Below are 17,882 nucleotides of genomic sequence, written 5' to 3'. Positions count from 1 at the left end.
TTGCCAGTGCCTTCAGTGCAGAGTACTATTAAAGCCAACAATTTCAGATTTATGTTAATGTTGAAACACAAAAGATATTTTGTTCTGGTTTCTTCACCTACAAGACTGGACAGTGTTTGATGTTAACTACAATTCAGGAAAACCTAATAGACAAAATGTAAAGCAAGTGGGCACTACATAGCATTTTATCTGTGTCATCTGTATTTCGATCTAATATATGTGGATTCATTTGGTTATTCTAACAAGTTCTCACCTCTGTATTTTTCATATCAACTTTCACAAAGGCTGAAATGAAAACATGAAAAGCTTTGGATAAAAGTCAATAAACCTGTGGAAGATACGCAAGATTTCTTTCTATACTATGAGGGAGTTGGATTACTTGACCTTTTGGTTCCTTTAGACATCACTAGTCTAATAGATACCAAGTGCTCAAGATAAGGTTTGCTGACTGAATCAAACGAGCCTAATACTTAACCTGAAAATGGCAATAGACTTTTGTTCCACACATAGGATAATCCAAAAAAGTGTGACTATATTCTCAATAAAATGTTGATGTATTATAGAAAAAGTCACCATATTTTCATAAGTGTATTTTAATTTTTAAAATTTGAACAATTCAAGTAAAAGTCAGCTAGGTAACATAAATACAGAGTAAATGCACATAATTTACAGCCATGTACATAAATGCAAGATACCAAACCTCACATGAATAGTCCAAAGTTAACACTTTTGAGGTTCACTATTTAGCTATGACTGATAGGTCCTAATTGTTCACATACACGGGGGTATACATTCCAAAAGTTTATAAACACAAAAACTGAGTCAAACTAGAATTTTGTTTCTACAAGGAGTAGCATAAAAATCAGTGTGTAGGTTAATGGGATATGTAAGCACATGATGGAGAAGAGATCTGAGTGGGCAGAAAGTTTGTACACTGTATTTTATGTATTAAAATCCCTCAAATTTAAATCATTCAGAAATACCTATATTCTTAGGAATGTTAAAGTCATTAGATATTTGAGAAGAAAAGGCTGAACTGTATTCATCAGTTCCAAAGAGGGTCCCTAGATTACTAACAGTCTGGGCAGAAGAGCATGTAAACAACAAAAGGCAGGCATGGACAATTCTTGAAGAGCAAGAAATGGATTGATTTTTAGCACTTAAATCCTTCAAATCTGAATAAATATTTTTAGTGATTTAAAACCAATCTTAAAATGCTGAAATGTTTGTAATCCAGTAATAAACATTATTTTTACCAACCCAAATTCTGCTGGTCCTAATATAGTAACGCTATTCCACAGATAATCTAATGATATTCTATCCTGACTTCAAAGTTACAAATCCACTGTGGGGGACCTATCTAGAAAGGATGGTTCTACAAAGTTACATAATGAGAATCAAGCCAACTTTCGGTGACAGATTTTTTTTCTTGGGATTAAAAGCACTGCATGGTATCCCGAAATCACAACTGCTAATTCTTCAGATTTGAATTTTGAAATTTAAAAGTACATACAATCTAAACAATGTGGACTACCTCTACACCAGAAATAAAAAAGTCATGATAAACAGATGAAAAAAAAGTCCAATGCTTTGAATGTTTTTGTTTTTAAACATGAGTCAATTTTTTAAAAACTTCAAAGAAATATTTCAGAGACAAACTTTATATACAACTTTTATATATAGTTTTCTTTTCTGAATTATCTCTGTCATACATAAACTATGGCAGATTGTGCTTAGGGAAAAATACAACTGAAATAAACCTCATTGCTCCTTTCTAGTTGTTGCACAAATAAACAATGTCCAAGACTCTAAGATTTCTTTTCTTTCCAGTACATACATAATACTTTCAAAAGCTGAATATAATGCACTAAAGGTCAACACAAGTTTTACTTGATAAATACAAATAGAATGAGAATATATGTTCATCCTTGAAGGACACTTGTTATGAATATGCTACAACTAAATAATAAGATGTTCCTTAGCTGCTGGTTTTCATATCATTCTTAATCATTTGTGGGGTACTGAGATCAGTAAGACTAGGGAGAGTCTCTACCTTACATTCAACACAATGAATGTTTATGGGTCTTCACAAGGCAAATGGCACTGTATTAGGCAGTAGAAATGGCACCTGAAAAGGCAAACACGATAGATTCAGACCTTCTCTACAGATTTATTACGAACCCGTTTTTGGTATGTTCTTCATAATATGTGTCAAAGCTGAAATTTACCATGAAAGGTACGAATAATTCCAAAGGTAAGAAAGCTGATTTTGCCTTTGGTCTCCAAATAGATTGGAATATTTTTATTCCAATTGAGCACCTCAAAAACATCCAGTTACTGTTGACCACAAGGAAGTTAAAATGGGGGAATTTAACAGGGCACTATGTTTCATTGGTGACAGCAGAGAAAGCTTGCGATGACACGCTGCAGTATCTATAACGTTGGGGGCACAACAGGGTACACAGAATACCTAAAACATTTATATTAAGGATCTCCAAAACAACATACTTAAAACCCAGAAAAATGTTATGAACACTCTTTCTGCCTAATACATGATCAATTTTTTTTTTTAAATCTTAACATGGTATTCTCTCCTACTCTCTCACCACCCCCGCCCCCAAAAGGCCACAAAGTGCTTTCACAAAGAGTCATTCTTTTAGATAAAGCCATTGCACAAAATGTACAGTTCAGGTACTGAAATGAGTACCACACATTGGCGTCCAATCGTGGCAGTTTTTATACATCAGAATAGCATAGGCGAAGTCTTTTAAAAGAATTAGAGCAAACATCTTTATAAGGGCCATACATGTAACACATTTAAAATATTAAAAGGTACAGCTGACTCAATAGCAAAATTTAAAAGCTACATCCTGTTAGCACATTTAACCCAAATGAACTGGAATCTTTCTATGATTTACCACTCAGGAAACTAGGACAGAATAAATTTCTTGTCAAAAGCAGTTTGTTTATTTACACAAAACTAGAAGTTAATTAATGTCACTACCTGCTAAAGCAGATAGCAACGAGGCCCTTGTCTGTAATATTTATACTGTCCCAAATATTAACATCACCTTAAAAGGGCAAAACTTTAAATTACTATTTTCTCTACAAAATAAATGTAATCTATCATATATAGACCTGGAAAAAACTCAAAAGTTCAAATTCTTAATGTGAAAGTAGGGAAAGATTCAAAAGTGAAAAATGTTTTATACTTTATGTAAATGATACTTAAGTATGACAAACAGGTGATAATTCAAGTTCATAACTAGTAAGTCACTGAAAGATAAATGCATTCATTCATGTACCACAAAATTAAAGAAGACATGAGGACATGCCGCAGTCAGCGAAATAGCCAAGAATCAACAATTTACTAGTTATTTTGTCCCAAACTATTACCATGTGTGTTTGGTATGTTAACAATTTAAATATCCACATTAGGCTAAACATCAAGCACCTGTTAGCAGTGGAAACTGAAACATTTTGATGCTAAAAAATATACAAGATATTTAGACGCTATTTCATTGGTTGTCAAAAACAGTGACTACTGCAAATAATTAAATATAAAATATTGTGCCAGGTCCTCTCAGGGAAATGTGAAAATAATACTGACGATCTCATTGTCATTGTTGTGATTTTACTGGAATTAAACAAAAGCCGGAAGTTATAGATTTATGACTGCCAATACTATCTTTGGATAGTTACAATACAGTATGTAAAATTAAAGATGGCTTTGTTTAAAAGACTGCCATAAATCAACAAAACCCAACTGTGTCTGGTGGACATGGTAGAGAGAATGGCAATTTTGAGAGAGGAGTGCTTCTAAAGGCATTTCCTTGGAGGTTCTGAGGTTTTTTTTTTTTTCTCCACATTACTGAAAGGCCAAGAAATGTGGTGTGATCACTGTAATTCCTACAACAAAACTTCCACTTATAATAGTTACATGTTCCCAAACTATTTTTCTTCTGTCTGCCATGCTGGCTTCCATATTCCATGGTCCACTGTCATCTTTTGGTCTTCTTTTTTTGTAGTACAGCAGCCCTCATGCTGCTATCCATTGAGTAGGTAAACCACCAATTCATAGGTGGCCATCATAATGGCTGTGTTTGGAATCTGTCTCACTAGATGAGTTGTCAGACCACGGTAAAGAGACCCATAACCTTCTTCTTGAACGAGCAAAGCTAGTGTCTGAAAAAAAGATCTGTATTTTGTTCCCTCTTCACGTAGTCTTGTTCTTACAACTTCTGTTTAGGAAAGAAATAAAATCATTTTACTTAAACATTATTGATATCTTTACACTCTTCTAATTATAACTGAGCACATCCCATTTATCAGTTTATAAGTGTAAGCTCAGGATAAAAAAGGAGTAGCTTCTAATGTGTAGCTTATTGAAACCAGTCTCATTATAGTAACATCAAACTTCTAATATGGCCCAAATCATGCACGTTAATTATAAGACTTTACAGTCTTTGAATGTAAAAAGACACAATATAACAAAAGAGAAGTATCAGTTGTAAGCTAAACAGATAAAATGAAGGATAGATATAAGGAGGAGGAGAAGGTGAAGAAGCAGTAAAGAGGTGGCATCCAGGATGAATATAAAAAGGATACAGTGAGAAACAAGCAAAAAAGATTTAACATGAATACTACAAAGAAACAATAGCATTATTAATCTATTCAAAACAGTCCACACATATGAGTGTGAAACATCATGTGGACAAAGAAGCTGACAATGTTCCAAACATTAGCTGCCAGCTATAAATCCCAGCCTGGGAATCAAGTAAGCAAAAATCATAAATTTTTAAGAGCTGAATGAACCTTAAAGATTAGTCAGTCCAATTTTTCCTCATTTTAAAGATGAGAAACCAGAGCTACTGAGAGATTCTGGCCAGCTGCGCATAGAAGCTGGGACAAGAATTCAGAGCTTCCTATGTAACTACTTTTTTCACATCCACTATTTCTCAAATTTTTTCAACAAAGTATTCCAGAAGAGCATGGGGAAACAGTCTAAAGCAACCCACAGCAATTGTTACTATTTACTTGAAATCTGTTCTGTCTTAAAGATTCGTGCCATTTATATATTTAACTCGAAAATGTCCTATTTGACCAGGTGTGGTGGCTCACGCCTGTAATCCTACAGCATTCTGGGAGGCCAAGGTGGGAGAATCGCTTGAGCCCAGGAGTTTGAGACCAGCCTGGGGAACCAGAGACTACGTCTCTACTAAAAATTAAAAAATTAGCTGGGCATAGTGGCCTGAGCCCATAGTCCCAGCTACTTAGGAGGCTGGGGCAGGAGGATTAATTGAGCCTTGGAGTTCAAGGTTGCAGTGAGCTATGATCATGTGGCTGCACTCAAACCTGGGTGACACAGTGACATTTTGTCTACCAAAAAAAAAAAAAAAAAAGAATAACGTATCTTGTTTATCAACTGTACCTCTTCCTGTAATGACATCATCTCACTTCAAGGGAAAAGTCTGCTTAAACCCCAAAACCCTATTCCTTACACCTTAGCAGGCCACCATCCTAACCCATCCCATAGGTCAGTATCTAAACAATATTGCTGATACTGTCGTATTTTGACTTCTTTTAGAAAAGTCAGGAAATTCCTTCAGGAAACTGAGATAAGTTCATAGTCCAACCTGGTTAAAGAGTTGGTTTCATAAATTACTATTAGAGCAAATGTGCATTTTCTAGGCCTGTCTCATTTTTCCTGATATGATATACAATGGACACGGTAAATATTAATCAGTGTAAGTGAACAAAAACGAAGTGCTTACACTAAAAAACAAATCTTAAACATGCAAAAATCAAAAGCTACACTTAAACCAAAAAAGCTACCAAAAAACCTCAGCATGTAGCAAATAAATTCTTAAGTGATTTATCTAGCTATCAATGAAAAAGGCTATTATAAAATTTAAATACAGAAATATTAATATACTTATTTGCCAACATGAAATAATGTAAAATAGCTTGGTCTTTGGGATTACAGACTTTAATTCAAATTTGGGCTTCAGCATTAAGTAGGTATGTGACCTTGGGCAAGTTATTTCATGTTTCCATTTCTTTTCAGTATTCCATTTGAAAAGGAGAACAATTCTGGTTATGTTCTAGCAAAACAGGGAAAATAAGTACTTTAGATAATTTTTACGTAGATTAGTAATGTATGTAAACTATTTACTATAGCGCCTACCTCTATGCTCTTTTCAAAAATCAGAAACTTGCCCAAACATCTATGCTCTTTTCAAAAATCAGAAACTTGCCCAAAAGTCACCAAGCGGAAGTGAGTAAGGCTGGAATTTGATTGACTTCAGAGTTCATGCTCAATCATCACCATGCTATTTGATAGCATAATACTGACCTATTAATAGAGCCTACGTTACTTAACCAGATTTAATCTCATTATGAACTCTCAAGAATTGTATTTTGTTATACCAGAACGCAGTAGAATTATAAATGCTTTAATATGTGAGCTGTTGGCTGGGGTGGGAAAATATTTCTGATTTAATAGATATCTCTTCTTACCATGTGGATATGCTATAGTTGTGGCACAAGTTTTTGAGGTGGCAGCAGCTAGCATCATTCCCACAAAATCTGATGCTTCTTTCACAGACTCTTCATCATTTTCCATTGTAGAAGCAGTCTTACATTCCAGTAGTTTTTGTTTTATACTTTCATAAATAACAAAATGGATAACAGTCTCTGATATACCAGCATATGAAGCAGACATGCCCCTATAAAATCCTTTTAGTCCATCTGTCTGATACACTTTACGAACACATTCAAAAGCACCCATTCGCCTTTCCCCACGGTTCCTGAAAAGCAAAAAGAAACATCTTACTGATAGGTTTTTTAAATAAAGTAAGTAAAATATAATAAAATATGTCACTCTAATAATAAAGAATGGCCTTAACTCATGAAGAATTAAATTAGAACTTAAAAAAAAATTCATATTTTAGATTTCCTATTCTTTTGTCTCAAATTTGTCGTATGAAATGAGTGATAAGTAAATAGTTTATTTTACTGAATGCAAAATGCACTACATTGAATCTTCAGTCTCGTGTCCTCATTGGGGTTCATGTGGCAGTGATAAGCAATCAAATCCTTTAGGAACTGTACACCCTGACTGCAGCTCAAGACAAAAACAAAACAAAGTAAACAAAAATCCTCACATTGTATTAATTCCAGTTCTAAGTAAACTGAATTTCCTTTGCATTTAGTAACACAAATAGAATGACTGAGACACTAATGATGATACAATATCATAAAGCAAGCAGTATGATTAACTAAAATTCTGTGCACCTGAGGGATTCTCTTTCAACCCCACTCATATTCTACATAAGAGGCAATGGGGTGAATGTAAGTCAAATTCCCTATGATCATTTAAAGGCAATGGCCATATCAGTCTCCCTGGTGACTAGTAAATGAGAACCTGTAGTGTCATAAAGTATTTATTCAGTACTCTGCCTAAGACAATGTCCTTAGTTCTACCTAAGGGGGCAGCACCTACTCTTACAGAATACATCTCCTCCTACACATGCATGTAATTTTGAGTTTTAACAATATTTGTTACCTTATACTGATTCCCCCAACAGGACCTTATCTATAAAGAGATAGGTTTATATGTTACCTATAAAAAAAGGGAAAATTTACCTATTTATAAATTATACCTAACTTGTTTCTGACATAAAATAAAACCACCACCACAACACCCACTTAATTACCTACAGATTCCACCAGTTTTATGAATGGATTGCCTTGAGATATTGAATACCTATTAGATAAATGATCCACAAACCAACTGTAACTAGTTTCTGCCATTAAAGATCCTTCCTCACAAGTTAAAAGAGATACAAATCCTGAAAGGTGACATATCAGCCCTATTTTTATTTTTTTTTTTTATTGATTTTTCTTTTTTTTCTTAACAAATGGAGTCTCCATAGTGCAATCATGGTTCACTGCAGTCTCAAACTCCTGGGCTCAAGCAACCCTCCCATCTCAGCCTCCCAGGTAGCTAGGACTACAGGCATGCATTTTTTTTTGTAGAGATTAAGTCTTGCAGTGTTGCCGAGACTGTTCTTAAACTCCTGGCCTCAAGCAATCCTCCTGCCTTGGCCTCCCAAAGTGCTGGGATTACCAGTATGAGCCATTGCACCCAGCCCTCAGCCTTATAAACTAGAATCCTCAAGTCAACCTTTCATTATCACCCCACCCCTATCTAACTCCCCAACCCTGCAAGCCTAAGAATTGTGCTAGCTTGTGTTACAAGTGGAAAAAAATAAAGAGTTTTAAGTCATGCTTTTCCTGGATTCCTTATAGAGCAATGCTAAACACAGTGAAACCTAACCCTGGTAGTTTACAACAGAATAATGTGGACTAGCATCTTGTACTTTCTAACCTTTGGAATAAGTCTTAGCTACCATTACTTTTCAGATATGTGGCTTTAAGAAATAAACTTGGAGTTTTACTACAACACTTAAGATTTTATTAAAAGATCTATTTCAGATCAAACAGTTAGATATTTCTTTTCAAGTTTCCAAACAGTATATAGTTCAACATGACAGAAGATGGAAAACAGATATTTAAGCAGGCATAATTGTTAATGATGTGTTAGATCAGTTTGACTTAAAGCCTATAGGACATAACACTATTTCCCAAACACCAAAATATAAAACAGTAAAAACATGTTATACACAGAACCTACTCCAGACTGAAAGTCTAAAATAGTTTAAAATCATTAATATTATTATTGTAACATAAAAGATAGGACCATCTTGCTACTTGAGTCTATTCTAAAGCCAATAGGAGAGCTGAGATGGCAAGACCCTATGCAGCACTGCTTTTGGCCTACTCTCAGTTCCCGGAACACCAAAGGCCCTACACTTTAGAACCTCTGAGGTTTGCACAGATTGGTTCCTCTGCTTTAAATGGGTTCAAAAAACCTTTCCTTGATTATTCCATTTAAAATTAGTCCCCACTGTTTCCTGGTGCATCTCTAAGACATAGCAGTATCTGCTAATATAGGTTTGTTGAATGAATGAATCTTACTATTATAAAGTGGTCAGTGGTAACAGACGATATATGAGAACTATTTTGTCAGCCTAGGGTTCTAGCCTAGGCCAATTATAAGTACCCATGTAGGGAAAGTATTACCTTTTGGGTTAGGTTAATCTATCTCTTTCTTTCCTTTCTGTTCCTCTACGGAATCTTTCTAGCCACTCTTTTTAAAACAAAACAAAACAACACATATTAATAATACACTTTTTTCACCTGGAAAAGCTCATATTGTCAACTCTTACATTATCTTTTTTCTGATGGCAGACCCAAGTTTCAAAACTACAACAACAAATTCAGCAGCAAAAGAAAGAAAAAATTTGTAGAAAAAAAGTGGTTAAATCCACTTTAACCAATTTTATTTTAAGGAATTAACATACCTTGCATCAAGCTGTAACCGAGTCTTTATAAGCCAAATGGGGTTGGTTGCTGTGATTGCAGTAAAACCTAAACAAACATGTTTAAAATGAACTCTGGTAAAAATGAAGAATACACTATTAACTTTAAGGTTTTAAAAATTAGATAAATCTATATTAAAGAAAATGTATATAAACTACTAATTTATGTATATGTTACACTTTTCATTTTACAAATCCATACAACGACAAACATTTGTCTTCACTTCCAATCTATATGAATTCTCAAATTCTGTCCTAAACTAACAGATTCTTTTAAAAGCAAAATGAATATAAATTGCTTTCCCAACCTACTTAGAATATCCTTTAGGGTGCTTTCTACTATCTAAGCTGAATTCAGAAATCCATCTCTACAAACACGTAGACATTTTGTGTATTCTACGGCTAAAAAGCATGCACCTGGGATCCTAAAAACCAGCTAAAAAAACAGTTACTTGGGGTTTGATTAGCATTCCAAATCACTACATTCAAAATGAATTCTACATAAATGTCAAATTTCACCAATATTTTGATCTTCAATTGATTATATAGTGGGAAAGACTGTTGTTTGGCCCCATGAATACTTTCTACATATATACTTACTAATACTGTTAAAATAACCGTATCACAGTAAAGTTTTTGTTAGGGTTACTAGGACAGGCCTATCTTCATCTACTTAAACACATACAAAAACTCAAAAGTTCAAAAAGTTACAAATTGGAAGTTCCTTCTTACTTTTATAGACATGGAAGAAACTCAGGGTAGAAGACAGCTCTAGTTTACTTTAAAACTAAAGTATTATGTACTAAGTATTGGTGCAGAATGGTGGTCACTAAGATGGCTCATTCCAGGTAGTAAATTAAGATCTACCTGGAACAGTATGTTTCTAGGATAGTGCATGTTTTACTGCCACCTTCCTAGCTATGGAAAAATAGCACACAAAATACAATCTTGATGACAGAAACTTATAAAGATTGCTTCATCTACACAAAACAGGGTCTTAATTTACACAGACTTCATAGACCTACTTACGTTAAGTTACATTTATTCAATAAAAACTTATATGCAGAAATGTTTAAGGATCTTAACTGTTTTAATATTTCTATCAAATACTAGCAGGTCAGGCACATTATTTTTATAAAGGTGGCTAATGATCAGTACGTTCAAGATGAGTAAAGTACTTACAGGAACAGAAATGCTACAATATACTTAAGAATAATTTGTTTTTAAATTAATATAGTACAGATCCAATCATAAACCTTTCTTGGCTTTCAAAGGTATATCTACATACGCAAAATAATTATACTAAATTGTTTACAAAGCTGAATTTGGTCTCACGGGGTTCTTTTCTATGTCAGTAACTGGCTAACTCAAATTTTACTTCCTTAAGCCACTGTTTTAACATTGTAGAACTACCCAGATATTACACAGATGGATGCTCCAATTAAATCTATTTAGCAAGCAAGATAAATGGAATAAATATTCAGTTTAAATAATTCCTTTACCACTTTTGTAAAGATTATATAGTCTACATTTCTCTTAAGTGCTTTTAATACTACATACGTAAGTATAAAACTAGAATGGGACCAGCAATTTTAGACGCATCAGCAGGTACTAAGTTGATAAAATTTAAAATGTTGAGCAGGTTGCCAGGAACATCTTTTTATATAAAAGGTTGTTTTCATGCATATATTCTTGGTAAAATAAAAGAAAAACATGAAACTATCAGACCAGTTTAAATATTTTTCTTGCATGGTTCTAGCTTAACTGAGAATAAAATTATAGAGTATTATTTTTCTCTTCTTTTGAACCTCATTTTTCTACATGAAAAGGCTAGGATATTCAAATTATATTTTAAAGCAATCGGACATCAATATTCTGGTCAAACTCCAATTTAATGATTCTTGTTTTGTAAACTTAAATATCTGTATTAGCTAAATGTCTGCACAGCAAAATTAAGAGTTTGTAAGTAAAAAGCTGCTAGCCAGCATAAACCAACAAAATATTCTGCATTACTCACAATGATTTTTATTAATCATTTTATAGAAATCTTAAGAAAAACTATTTGCTTTTTATTGAATTTTAAAAGCTTAAAACTGGGAATCTTTACATCAAACTTTTTAAAAACAGCCGATCTAGGTAAAAATTCTCATTCATCTTATTATACTTATTTGAAAAGAAGATGAGCACCTAAGTTTTTTTTTTTTTTAAATAAAAGTTCTATTTCTAAAAACAAACTTTAAATACCCAAGCTTCTGTCCATAATACTCTTCCAAGTCACAAAAGGATTTGAGGCTGGAAAAAAACCCATATATAAAAAACTTTATAATAGTACAATAAATTTTTATAAATGTTGTTAGGAACAAAACTTTTTAAAGACCCATAAATTATAATTTTAAATTATTCTCTGTACATATTACTATAATGTCACAAAGCAAACAACAGGTATTTCTCACTTAACTAAAATTCATTTCCAAGCACAAATTAACCTATGTAACAGGCCACATTAAAATTTAGGTAAGTGAGAGAATGTTATCTTATCCCTATGTAATTGCTATTATCAGTACGCTATGTTTACTACGGTTGCTCTGGCTCAACTCTCCCAGTGAGAGCTAGCTCTTAATAAAGACACTAACCTAAATGCCAGCAAACCATTGGGTTAGATAAAGAATCTAGGCACAATCCACAGAGTTTCAGCTATTAGCCTTTTACCACTTAAAACTCAGGTCCTTGAGTTTTATGCTATTACTTTCTCCTAACCAAAGACACTTTAACAAACTAAATAGACATTACTAGGATAATTACATCTAATAAATATAATCTAATAATCTAAGAAATGAAGCCAATGGAAAAAACCAAAAATTTATCGTAACTTAGCATTAAATATGGTAAGGCAATTTGAGGTTAGCCCAAGCTAAACATATCTTTCCATTACTTATAAGACAAACACACACAAAGATACTGGGAATAGTGCCCCTGAAATTTAGAAATTGCCTATTACTTTTTATTTTGCATTTTAATTTTGTGACATTTTGATAATATGCTAATTTATATTAAGACTCTGAGCACCTAGTGAAACATGAAAATGAACTTAAGATGACATGAGGGATCCATTTGTAAGGTAAGAAGAACTAATATTGCTCCACAGTCAGTAAAAGCAAAGTGCCAACATATTGGCCATACTGTTAGTAGGGTGGTTAGCATGTTAGAAAGCTTAAAAATTTTTTTAAATGCTACTTTAAAAGTTTTGCTTTATCTAAGTAAGATTCCATTTGACAGTGTCGACCAATTAAAAACCAGATTAACAGAAAAATTCTGCTTAAACTTGCTGAAAATGTTGATTTCATTAAGTGAGTGATACCTGTAGTGTTGCGTTTTCGGTACTTTTTATTTCAACTAACTTCTGTAAGAACAAAGCCCACCTAACCTAAATGTATTAACACCACTTTTAAAAGTAATTAAAACTAAAACAGCTAAGATCCCATATATTCTTATCCTGCATTTATTTGCAAAGTAATGATATTAATTTTTTTTTTTTTTGCAAAAGAGTTCTAAGAAAGCCAAGTATCAACAGACAAAAAAGAATGGAAAGCATTGTATCAGGCTTTTAAATATGTTATACTAAGCAAAGAGAACTGTGATTTTATCTAAAACTTTTAAGACAGTATAATACCATTTACAGCTATATATTGTTATCACATTCTTTGGAGGTCAAGGCTGTTACCGCCAAGCTGAAGACCCCAGGCTTTTATTACATGACGACTGAAAAATACCTCATTCTTCCTTCTAGAAGGAATATTATAAAGGAATCAGACTTAGCCTTTATAAAATACGCAATGCACACACAAATTCAGGAAATAAAAGTTAATTTCCCGCCTCCTAATTCCACAGCTATTATAAAATCCCAGGGTGCGTTTCTTATACTACAGGCTGCAAGAGATGCTCAGATCAGTACTCACGAGGTTTAAGTTAGTCCATATTTCTACAGGAAGTGACCTGCGGATGGGGAGCATGAGATGACACGATCTCACTCTTTTCTCGGGAGAAATGTACAGTAAATGCCTAAAATAGACACAGGCTTTTCTGTATCATAACAACAAGCAGTGACCTCATCAGAAACATGTGTACAAATTGAATCCCATTGGAAGGATTTGAGAAATATTTACTGTGAGATCTAACTTTTTTGAAAATTTTAAGTTAAAAAAAAGAAAGGAATATCAAAATGGGCCATTTAAAAAAATGTACCGAGTACTGAAAATCCTGCCATCTGCAGCAGTTTCAGAATCTAAATACTTACCTAAAAGAAGATCAATTCTGCCTTAAAGAAAAAATGCTAACCTTGTCAAAAGGGAATATTTAGAGGGGATCATCATCTCCCATTTTCCTACCACTATTATCTATTATGATTAAGGAGGTGAAAACACAATTTCTATTCTTTAACAATCAGCCTACTTAGTAAATCTTTAAAAAAAAAAAAAAACCCAACAGAATATTCAAGTAACTTCATTTTGGAGCTATTTATATAAATTTTTAATAAAATAAAGTATACATTGCTACAATAGTACCTTTCACCTTTTGCACTATGGCCAGTAATATTGCACATCCATACTTATGAAATATTTTGCATTATTTTGTATTTAATTTCTTGTGTTCTACAAAACAAAAAACAGGAAGAATGTTTACACACAAACACACAAAACATCTGTCCAACCATCCATCTGGCTGAATTAACTGCCATGGACAAATAAAATATTGTTCAAAAATATTTCATAAATGCAAGACAATACCTGTATTTAATGAGTAAAAGCCTTTATTATAATGAAGTTTAAGTCTAATAGAAAAACATAAATTGAAAAATAACAGTGTATGCTGTAAGCAAATAAAACCCACTACGTATGTAGGAAACTTTCAATGATTACATTACTAGTATTTTAAAAATTGAGAACTGTATGAATATATAATCCAATCAAAATCAGAATTCATTTCCTTTACATTTATAATGTTCTATATAAAAGTATAAACATGCCAGATAAAATCTTTTAAAAATTGGGAATTACTATAAAGAAAGAAGTAATTTAATAAATTTTTTTGCATACATCTGTGCCTAGGTGTATACAGAGGAATATACAAGTTAATTTAAACAAAATATACAGGCAACAAAACAGATACCCTCAATAGCTGAGATATACTGAGTCTGTCAAAGGTCATGTGTAAGACAAAAAAAAGGCAGGCAAAATATTAAGAGTCAACATTATTTAATTTGATTAAATATCCTCACAACTGAAAAAAATTTTTAATGCATGAAAATGTACAGCTCAATTTTAGAGGCTTACACATTCTTATAGTATGCACTACAACAAAAAGACCCACTTTAAACTGTCCTTTTAATAAAATAAATTTTTAGTATCTAAACATGAGTTCATATGGATAAAATGCAAAATGAAAATGAATTGAGAGGTCACTTGGAATAATAAAAATAATGTACAGTGCCTTATAAATCCTTAATGTGTGTGCTATCTGGTGTGTTAAAATCTTGCAGGCAGTATCATTAATGGTCCATTTTAGTGTGTTTTTGTGTACTAAAGCGACAAGGTTAGCATTTTTTCCCTTGAATAGACAGCTGAAAATGATTTTTCACAGAACTATCTTTACTTCATACCCCCAAATCATTCATGTTTAGACCTATAAAAATAATCCTAAAAAAAACCCCAGAGTAATCTGGTCTAGATTATTTCAAGAACAAAGGGGGCAAAAGGCTACTTCAATGAGTCTGCATTGGACCATTCAGTTTTACCAACCATATAGTTATGAATAAAACTGCAAAGCTAGATGTTAATGCTCATTAATAGTGCACAGAAGCTCTGAAAGCACAGTTCTCAGAACAATGTAACTGCAAACAAATTCAAGCAGTATTTTCTACACAATAAGTGTACAGTGCAATAACCTCTGAACAAGTATGAGACTATAAGTTTACTAAAACTCGAGGAATTCAAGTTGGGAAATGGTATCAATGTATAGATAAAAACGAACTACATGTTAACATTCGTAAACATTTGAGAAAAAAGTGCAAAGTGACAATTCTACTGAAATTCTTTGCAATGTGATACAAATACAGTAATAAATTCTGATGAGATAATCTAATGAAATAAGATGTTCCAGTGGAAATATATTCTGAACCTCTACATTTGCTATATTGATATAACAAACACCAACTTAAGGCCGGGAGCGGTGGCTCAGGCCTGTAATCCCAGCACTTTGGGAGTCCGAGACGGGCGGATCATGAGGTCAGGAGATCGAGATCATCCTGGCTAACACAGTGAAACTCCGTCTCTACTAAAAAAAATTCAAAAAATTAGCCAGGCGCGGTGGCGAGTGCCTGTAGTCCCAGCTCCTCGGGAGGCTGAGGCAGGAGAATGGCGGGAATCCGGAAGGCGGAGCTTGCAGTGAGCAGAGATCACGCCACTGCACTCCAGCCTGGGAGAGAGCGAGACTCCGTTTCAAAAAAAAAAAAGAAAAAAAAAAAATCAACTTAAAATGACCGCTCATCTAACTTTCTAGATTCCAATTCTTTCAAATAAGATTAATATTTCTTTATAATTATCTGAGGTTATAAGCCAAAATCATAATCACTGGTAATTCAGAAATGTATTTTTAAAGAACCTGATAGAGTGGTTATAAGGTTTGTCACTGGCCACCAACCTTTACCTTACATCCAAATTCATAGGGGAAAAATTCTATCTATTAATATTCAACATCTGTAAAAATTACATTAAAAAAATTCTAATTGTAACAAGATAATCTCTATGACACTAATTGAAAGAACTGATTCTCAAAATCCAAATCTATGTAGACCACTTGACTCATTCCATGGGTAAGCTAACAGAGGTTCACATAAATTACAGAATTTGCCCAAGGTCTCCTTATTGGTAAATGATTGTATTTCACTCTTTTGACCTTTAGATTGTCCCTTCCAGTTTTAAAGCTTCAGTGAGTCAATCGACAATTACTAAATACAAAAAGTCTTAGAAACAATTTGTAATATGATAAGGGCTATTGACCTTTCAGAAATTTGTATTTCAAACTTACTTACTTCATGAAGTATATAGGTCAAATTGATTCAATTTATTTCTAAACCAAAAGTGTTTAACAGTTTAGGGCACTTATTATTAAGCACATAATTGACACTCAATTTATTGATCAATAGCTGATGAAAGCAGCTACAGTTTATAAAGTTACAGCATAATTTGAAAATCTGAGATATGAGTAAATATGCAATAAATCTCAGATATTAGGGAGAATTTTCTATGGAAAACCAAAGTTCATGGCTTTGTCCAACATGCATAGCAGCAAATGATTCCAGAACCAGATTGGTCAAACCAACTGTTTATCTTTATGGCAGTATAAAGACCTAAAACTTGTTGTTTTAATTCAGAATCATATATACTTATCAGTGATGACAGAAAGAGAGAGTTCCTGGAAACATTTCTATAGTAAGCATGTACACATAGCCAGTGTCTAAATTTCAGGAGCTATCTAGTGTAAATTATGTAGAATAAACAATTTTAAAAAATACACATGGTAACTGAATTATCATCACTCACAAAAATTTCAGCATTTGAGCACAGGACAAAATGAATACTTTACCAAGAATTGCCGACACATTTCAGACAGAAGCCAAAACATGCAGCAAAAAGGGAAAAGACACTAACAGAAATTGAGGAGAGAAGAGTAAATCACAGCTCTGTAACTTATTTACAGTGTAATTATGGTTGGATTCTTAAAACTGTTAACAATGATCACTAAACATTCAGTGGACTACACAAGGCAATATAAATATATTACTTGTACCCTAGCATGGAAACTCCTAACTACAAAAACGTCAACTGATGACAGATTTTACATATACCTAATTTGGTTTATATGGATAAATGTAAAAATCATCTAATCAATGAAAAGCACATAAATCATCAACTTCTCACTACAAACTTATAATTCAATATTAAGCCTCTAGGTTTCAAGAAGTTTTTTGTTTTTTAATATTATACATTCATACCTGCCATTGCCGCTGAAATCATGTGTACTTGGGTAGAATCAGGATCAAATACATCATTCAACTTTTCCTTGCAGTTTGAATAAGCAGCAAAGTATATTGCTCTAAAATAGAGATTTAGATTTATCAATAAGCATGTTCTTAATGCATAAGACTTACATATAAATTGATCTTCATAATTTTAGAATGCAGAAATTTAAAAACCATAAACAAAGTCCTAGCCACATTCTCATGTAACATTAGATATATACACTTTTCATAAATACTATGAAGTACTTTTTGTATTGACTCATTAAAGTATGACAGTATCAAATGTAAAGTTCCTACCATTCATCCTCAAACAGACCCCCGTCCAATACTCTGACACCCACTTAACTCACTAAAACTTG

At 33.1% G+C, this 17,882-nt stretch overlaps 1 protein-coding gene across 11 annotated transcripts in view; it reads right to left on the bottom strand.

The window, feature by feature from the left end:
- Positions 1-577: 577 nt before the first annotated feature.
- Positions 578-17,882, bottom strand: part of SLC25A36 (solute carrier family 25 member 36) — a 38,329-nt gene continuing 21,024 nt past the window's right edge. Inside the window, exons 4-9 of one of the 11 annotated variants that reach the window (XR_012430757.1) lie at positions 17,497-17,597; positions 14,009-14,095; positions 13,403-13,505; positions 9,429-9,495; positions 6,520-6,809; positions 578-4,241 (exon numbers count right to left, since the gene is read on the bottom strand). Coding sequence is in view for 6 of the 11 variants with exons in the window: in XM_005545939.4 (XP_005545996.3) it covers positions 4,048-4,241; positions 6,520-6,809; positions 9,429-9,495; positions 17,497-17,597 (652 nt within the window). In the remaining 5 variants the exon portion in view is untranslated. Of the gene's footprint in view, positions 4,242-6,519; positions 6,810-9,428; positions 9,496-11,690; positions 11,895-13,328; positions 13,506-14,008; positions 14,096-17,496; positions 17,598-17,882 lie in introns of those variants that run through there. The other 10 variants (XR_012430756.1, XR_012430755.1, XR_012430759.1 and 7 more) reach the window with 10 other exon arrangements.

This window comes from Macaca fascicularis, chromosome 2, assembly GCF_037993035.2.
Source record: "Macaca fascicularis isolate 582-1 chromosome 2, T2T-MFA8v1.1".
Classification (NCBI taxonomy): Eukaryota; Metazoa; Chordata; class Mammalia; order Primates; family Cercopithecidae; genus Macaca; species Macaca fascicularis.
The sequence above is the reverse complement of the archived record's forward strand: the minus strand, read 5'-3'. Positions and strand labels throughout refer to the sequence as shown.